This window comes from Cydia amplana, chromosome 8 (assembly GCF_948474715.1).
Source record: "Cydia amplana chromosome 8, ilCydAmpl1.1, whole genome shotgun sequence".
In the NCBI taxonomy this organism is placed as follows: domain Eukaryota; kingdom Metazoa; phylum Arthropoda; class Insecta; order Lepidoptera; family Tortricidae; genus Cydia; species Cydia amplana.
The window spans coordinates 14016127-14023432 of record NC_086076.1 but is presented as its reverse complement, the minus strand read 5'-3'; the positions used below and the strand labels follow the sequence as shown (position 1 = coordinate 14023432).

Here is a 7306-nt window from a genome sequence, read left to right as displayed (position 1 = left end):
TCTAGAGGATGTCTTGTCTGTGTAGTAATGTATTGTTTCCATGCTTGCTAAGCCATAGCCTTCCTGGTCCTGATCTCATAATGCTCGTAGAAGATTGTCAGAAAAATACTTCTGCAGGATCATAGAAAAATCCTTACAGGATACATCATGAATTTATGGAGCAGCCCTGAGAAACTTTATCCATGGCATTTGTGTACATATTACTAAAATTATCGAAGGTTAAGTGGTATTAAAATTATATCAATATTGAAACACTAGGATTAAAGAGATATTTTATTGAATAATCATTCTATTTCTGTTGTTTCACCAACTCCCATTGCACAAGCTAACATACTGTTTATGTGCCTGCCCTCTTCTGCTTTGAAAACGTGCCCATTGGCCTTATCAACTAAATTCTTCACTTTCACTAAACTGTCCTCTGTCAACATGTCCACAAGGTGAAATGTTACTAAACTGTAATCTTCAATTATAGAAACTAAAGCTTCATTTAATTTTTTGTACTTTTTAGTAAATGCATCAGTATCGAGACAATCAATCAAATAGTTCAGATCCAATACATCAGTGTAAAAGTCTATACCAAATTGCAATTTATCCATGTGTTTCTTAAGAAGGTCGATCTTAGTTAACAGATTAATATGTGGAAGTCCTATTTTTAACATGGCACTTAACGACAACATTAATGCAGAGATAAATTTTCCTGCATCCGAGCAATGATGAGAATCAACCAAGTGCACAACACACAATTGAAGGTTGCTTTGTTCTGATAACTTGGAAAATATGTTCGGTAGGCTTTTATGGTGGCAGTACAATTCTACCTGTCCAGGCATATCAAATATGAAATTAGTTGAGTTTTCTCCTTTAATTTGATTCAACAGCCAGTCTATGTTTTGCTCTAAAAATTCCATGCAATACAGTAATGCTCCATTAGGTCCCAAGTTGTACTGATCCATAACCTCTTCAAGGACTATGAGTTGTCTGATATCTATATCTGGCTCATAAGAGATAAGTTCATTAGCAGGATCTAAGTTGACTATCACCACTTTTCTTCCTAACTTACGCAACAACCGAGACATTTTACAGCAATATGTTGTCTTGCCCGCACCAGGCGGACCCAACACCAGTTGACCATAATACTTGTGGACAGGCTTAAATCTCTTAATGCTTGTTAAAGACATTCTAATTACCCTGATCCCTCCTAAGGTCTTGTACGATATCCACACAGGCCTTTAAAGTCTCAATGTCGTAGGACTTCAGGTTGATGAAGATGTTCAGTGGTTTAGTTATTTTGATGGCCTCTGCCAGGTACCTTGCTGCTACCTGTTGCTCCTCTCCTGTAGCACCAAAAATTACGTTTGTTGTATAAATATCACTACTCCCAAGGGGATTATGCACTTCATCTTTCTGTACTGTTAACATGCTGCCAATTTTTTGGTATTGGGATAATATGAGCAATGTTTTATCTGTGTATTCGGCAAGAACTACTTCCGTGGGGACATCGTCAATATCTGCAGCAATTGATTTGAATAGCAACTGTTGACTGTCTTTTTCTGGATGTTTGATAGTTAAGTTCTTCATGACATCAAGCAGCTCCATTACCACTGATATCTAGAATTTTAAACCGCGTCACATTTTTGCCAAGACTACAATAATTCAAATGAATTGTTAACGAATATGAAGAGTAAAACGAAAGTTAAAGTTTAGGGGCGTGAACTAAAAAGTAAGTTACATTGTAAAATGGCACAAAGTATAATAGTATAGGAATGTGTACACACCTGGAATTGCTTAGATTTTATTTTGTTCTCAACAATGAGAAAGACGAAAGAAGCAGCAGGCAAAATCTTCCTCAAGCGAAGCAGGTTAATTACTTTGTTGTATAAGAAAACAAATGAAGCAAAACTATCGGTAATCGTGAATTCGTGATCGTGCGTCGTGCAAAACGAATTGTCAATTTTGACAACAATGACAACTCAACTCTAACTAAGGCACAGATAGCACAAAGGTATTAAGTTTGAGTAAACCTTCGCATGATTTATTCTCTTGCACATTGCGCATGAAGCTTGAGCATGTTGAGTTTGATGTTGAGCAAAGAATATTGTTGAGGCGCGGACATTTCGCAAACCACTGGACTTCTAGTTATCCCTACTAATATTACAACCAAAGCGAAAGTCTGTCTCTTCTCTTCACGCTTAAACTGCTAAACCGATATAGATATAGCTGGTCAACCAAATCCTGTCAGTAAAAAAAGGCGCGAAATTCAAATTTTCTATGGAACGATATCCCTTCGCGCCTACATTTTTCAAATTTGCCGCCTTTTTCTACTGTCAAGATCTGGTTGACCAAATATAGTTGAGTTGAGACCCGGGAAAGGATATATAGTTTGTCAAAGGACTGTCTTATTTCAAACATAGAGAATCCTACTATCTTTGTTACAGTACTAGCATCCAAAAGAAAAGGATGAGTATAGTTTTTTTTGTTTTTATTTACTGACAAATCGGTTTGACCAACTATAGGCAATCATCATTCCACGCAGACGAAGTGGATAAATACTAGATCCGAATGGGGTGCATTGAAAGCCGCATTTCGCAGCCCAGGGGAATTAAATTATATTAACTATAAACAGTCGGTTAATTAAAATCATTTATTTTATTAAACTTAAACTCACTCGGATCGCGTTTTATACAGACATTTTGACCAGTAATTGCTGTATGCCTCTCTTTCTAACATATTTTTGTCTGTCGCGGTAGACCAGTTTTGTTTTTTCTGAAGTAGTTTCTTTTATTGTTGTTGTTGTCTGTCTTAGGGCACCCCGGAGGTGCATAGGGCCTCCACAAGATCCTTCCACGCCTTCCTGTCTTGAGCAACCGCCTTGGCCTCGTTCCAGTTCAGTCCTACGGCTGTCAGCTCGTTCTCTATGCTGCGCCTCCAGGTGTGCACAGGGCGTTTGCGGGCTCGCTTCCCGCCCTGAGGCCGCCACTCGAACGCGATACTGGCGTTGTTTGTATCTCCTCTTCGCAGGGTATGACCAATCCATCTCCACTTCCGCAACGCTACTTCTTGGGCGATCAGAGGTTGTCGGCACATACTCCACAAATCCCCATTTCTTATGGTCTTCGGCCAGAATATGCGGAGGATCGACCTTTCTTTTATTGAGGTGTACAAAAAAGCGTTTTCTACCATCTATTTCAATCTACCAAAAATATGGGTAGCCTTGATTGCATAATAAAACCTAAAATCAATTATTTCTTTTTGGTCATGTGAATTTTTAAATGCTTCTTGCAATCATGTTTATTCACAAACCTTTTATTACAAATTTCGCATGCAAAAGGTCTCTCATTATTGTGGGCTCGTATATGGTAGACTAAATAATACTTGCGTTTAAAACTTTTTTTACAAATATCACATGAATAAGGTCTTTCCCCGGTGTGGGTTCTTAGGTGTCTCCTCAATTCATTCTTATTAGGCCACCGCTTATTACAAAATTGGCATTCAAATCCCCACTGTTTTTCATCTGTATGTGACCATATCATATGTGCCTCTAAATTCTGTTTACAAGTGAAACTATTTGAGCACACATTACAGCGGTATGGCTTCGCTCCTGAGTGACTTCTTTTGTGTCTATTAAGATTTACTTTTTCTGTAAACCTCTTATCACAAAGATCACACAAAAAAGGTTTTTCTCCAGTATGGGTTCGCTCATGATTTGTTAGTAAATATTTCGAGTTAAATGCCTTTTCACAGAATTCACATTTAAATGGCTTCTCAAAAACATGTGTTGGCCTGTGTTTACAATAAGTATGAGAGCTTGTATACTGCATGTGGCAAATTTTACAAGTAATTATTCCTTTATTTTGATTTCTTTTTTTCTTTAAGCTAGGTTTGTCTTTATTGTGAGTAAGCATGTGAATTGTAAGACTTGAATTACTGTCAAATACTTTCTGGCAGATTCTGCATTTAAGAAAGTCTTTGTTAACAACAACTTCATCCAAAGTCGGACTTGAGCAAGATTCCTTGGTAATACATACTTCTATCTGGCTACCATGACTATTCACAATATGACTCTCTCCAGTAGCTTCAAATTCTGCATCAACTATTATTGATTCTTTCTTGATAGTTCCCTCTGTTAGACATGCCACTGTAACAAAAAATTACTTTAAGAGACCATATACTTAGCAGAGACAGAATACCGGTGTTCTTTTCATAAAACTAAATGTTTTCTGTTGTTGTGTATAAAGTTTGCATATTGCAGAATATTGAAGAAATAATGCATCAATTGCATGTGCAGGAAGATAAATTGGTTTTTAGCTATCTATTTAGTCCCTGAAATACATTTAAGCCAGAAAAAAATAAGGGATTGTAAAAATTGCAAATGAAGGCAATTTTATTTTAATATTATTTTAATGATACATATATAAATGTATAAAAAGTAGTTGTTAGGTCAGACTGTACGAAAGGGGGGGCTGGGACTTAGAATTTTTTTTGACAAAGTGGTATCATTATGACACTACTTTTAAATGATTGTAATGTGTAGATCACGTCAAAATAAGCATCTTTTATTGGAAAAACTTTTCTCTAAAATAAAAAATTGCCGAGTTAGACGCGACCAAAGATTGATGTTTTTAAAGGGAGCTGGGACTTGTAAACTTGTATTATTATAAAAACGTCGGTTCTGGCGCTTCGCCGGCCGCTGCCGCGGCACGCTCGCTTCGCTCGCTCGGCTCGCGCGCTGTATGGTCGCAGTTCCACCTAACACTCCTCCTCGCTTCGCTCGTCGTCGTACCTACTCCGACCTGCCTTAAAAGCCTGGCCTGCCTTAAGCTCTATCTCCGCCATTTTCAGTTTTAGTAAAAAGTTTTCCAAGTAAAAGTTGCTTATTTCGATGTGTTCTATACATTAAAATCATTTAAAATATATGTCATAATGACACCACTCTCAATGAAAATTTTCTAAGTCCCAGCTCCCTTTAAAAATATCAATCTTTGGAGGCGTCTAACTCGGCCATTTTTTATTTTAGAGAAAAGTTTTTCCAATAAAAGATGCTTATTTTGACGTGATATACACATTACAATCATTTAAAAATAGTGTCATAATGACACCACTTTGTCAAAAAAAAATCTAAGTCCCAGCCCCCCCTTTGCTACAGTCCAACCAGTTGTTATTAATTTAGCATTAGTTTAGTTGCTAACCTTCTATGTCTAAGCTCTCTAAAGGTTCAACCTTGACATGGACATCGTACAGGTCTGGACGACAAGCTATTGGTACGGTATGATCCTCGGTCTCACACTCTGGTTCTCCTTTTATCGGCACAGAGGTCACAAAAGGTTTGGCCTCGTCTTCACTCTCAGAGCGCAGGAAAAAGTCCATGACTGTTTTAGAAAATATTAGTCATATTCCTTAATTAATAACTTCGAGTGATGTTGGTATATCAACCATTTCTGGCTAAAAAGATTTAAGTAGTCACAAATCTCTAAATCCGTGCTGTTATCAAGTCAAGAAAACAAAACAAGCATGAAGAAGCAACAGCAACAACATGACATTGACAATAAAAAAAAATCATTTGACAGCATAGAAGGTAGATTCATGTTTGACAGTGAAAAAATCATTTGGCAATATTGCCAGATCATAAAGTAAAACCCGGAACGGGCCTTGCTGGACCAAAGTCACGAGCTATAACCGCGAAAATCGAAGTCCGTCTATTGTGGACATTTTTCTCTGTCACTTTAATTACGTCTTAATGAGAGTAAAAGAGAAAGATCCCCGCAATTTGCGAATTTCGGTTTTCGCGGTAGGCCCCCTGTCACGGTCCGGTGAAAATATCTATATAGTTTGTCAAAGGACGTCTCATTTCAAACATAGACAGAGGGAATCATACTATCTTTGTCTTACACTGGTACTAGCACCGAAAAGAAAAGGATGAGTATAGTTTTTTTTTTTACTTATTTACTGATAAATTGGTTTGACCAACTATAGTTTGTCAAAGGACTGTCTCATTTCAAACATAGACAGAGAATCATACTATCTTTGTCTTACACTAGTACTAGCACCCAAAAGAAAAGGATGACTACAGTTTTTTGTGTTCCTATTTACTGACAAATTGGTCTGACCAACTATATTTCTCGCCCTTACATAAAATCATAGATATACTTAGTCAATCAAATCTTGTCAGTAAAAAAAGGCGCCAAATTCATAATTTCTATGGGACGATATCGCTTCGCGCATACATTTTTCAAATTTGCCGCCTTTTTCTACTGACAAGATCTGCTTGACCAAGTATATACAGAGTGCTTCCTGTAACAGGAGCAATAAATTAAACTGTAGGCTGTACTCCTCAAACTGACCAACATTTGTTCAGCAACTTTTGAAAATAACTCATGTTTTGATTTTTATTAGTTTTATTACACTTTTAAGTTTATTCTAAGACGCAATGTATTGCAAATTTTGTTATGTTTAAAGCGTGACAAGCAACGTCAAACAAACACACTGATATCAGCGTACATTGAAGGCAATATTTATTTTGTATGAAAAAGAGGAAGTCTAAAGAATTCATAATTTTTAAAAGTTGCTGAACAAATGTTGATCAGTTTGAGGAGTACAGCCTTTGGTTTAATTTATTGCTCCTGTTACAGGAAGCACCCTGTATAGATGGTCAGCCAAATCTTGTCAGTAGAAAAAAGCGGCAAATTTGAAAAATGTAGGCGCGAAAGGATTTCGTCCTATAGAAAATTGGAATTTCGCGCCTTTTTTAGGGTTCCGTAGCCAAATGGCAAAAAACGGAACCCTTAAAGATTCGTCATGTCTGTCTGTCTGTCCGTTTGTCTGTCCGTCCGTATGTCACAGCCACTTTTCTCCGAAACTATAAGAACTATACTGTTGAAACTTGGTAAGTAGATGTATTCTGTGAACCGCATTAAGATTTTCACACAAAAATAGAAAAAAAACAATAAATTTTTGGGGTTCCCCATACTTCGAACTGAAACTCAAAAATCTTTTTTTTATCAAACCCATACGTGTGGGGTATCTATGGATAGGTCTTCAAAAATGATATTGAGGTTTCTAATATCATTTTTTTCTAAACTGAATAGTTTGCGCGAGAGACACTTCCAAAGTGGTAAAATGTGTGTCCCCCCCCCCCTGTAACTTCTAAAATAAGAGAATGATAAAACTAAAAAAAATATATGATGTACATTACCATGTAAACTTCCACCGAAAATTGGTTTGAACGAGATCTAGTAAGTAGTTTTTTTTTATACGTCATAAATCGCCTAAATACGGAACCCTTCATGGGCGAGTCCGACTCGCACTTGGCCGC

General features: G+C 37.0%; 2 protein-coding genes across 2 annotated transcripts; both read right to left on the bottom strand.

Annotated features, from left to right (window-relative positions):
• Positions 1–259: 259 nt before the first annotated feature.
• Positions 260–1178, bottom strand: LOC134650255 (GPN-loop GTPase 2). The gene has a single exon (XM_063505211.1). The coding sequence runs from the start codon at positions 1173–1175 to the stop codon at positions 285–287; it is 891 nt and encodes a 296-aa protein (XP_063361281.1). The 5' UTR covers positions 1176–1178; the 3' UTR covers positions 260–284.
• Positions 1179–3175: 1997 nt separating this feature from the next.
• On the bottom strand, positions 3176–5413 carry LOC134650577 (gastrula zinc finger protein XlCGF52.1-like). The gene is made up of 2 exons (XM_063505530.1): positions 5184–5413; positions 3176–4132 (listed from the first exon to the last, which is right to left on the bottom strand). The coding sequence occupies exons 1-2, from the start codon at positions 5359–5361 to the stop codon at positions 3237–3239; spliced, it is 1074 nt and encodes a 357-aa protein (XP_063361600.1). The 5' UTR covers positions 5362–5413; the 3' UTR covers positions 3176–3236.
• Between the last annotated feature and the right edge of the window lie 1893 nt (positions 5414–7306).

What these genes read in the sequence shown, in the direction of transcription:
- LOC134650255 (XM_063505211.1), bottom strand. Translation starts at nt 1,175, where the DNA reads ATGTCTTTAACAAGCATTAAGAGATTTAAGCCTGTCCACAAGTATTAT.
- LOC134650577 (XM_063505530.1), bottom strand. Translation starts at nt 5,361, where the DNA reads ATGGACTTTTTCCTGCGCTCTGAGAGTGAAGACGAGGCCAAACCTTTT. An exon ending in AGAGAGCTTAGACATAGAAG is followed by an intron (nt 4,133 to 5,183) that starts GTTAGCAACTAA and finishes TTTTTGTTACAG; the next exon opens with TGGCATGTCTAACAGAGGGA.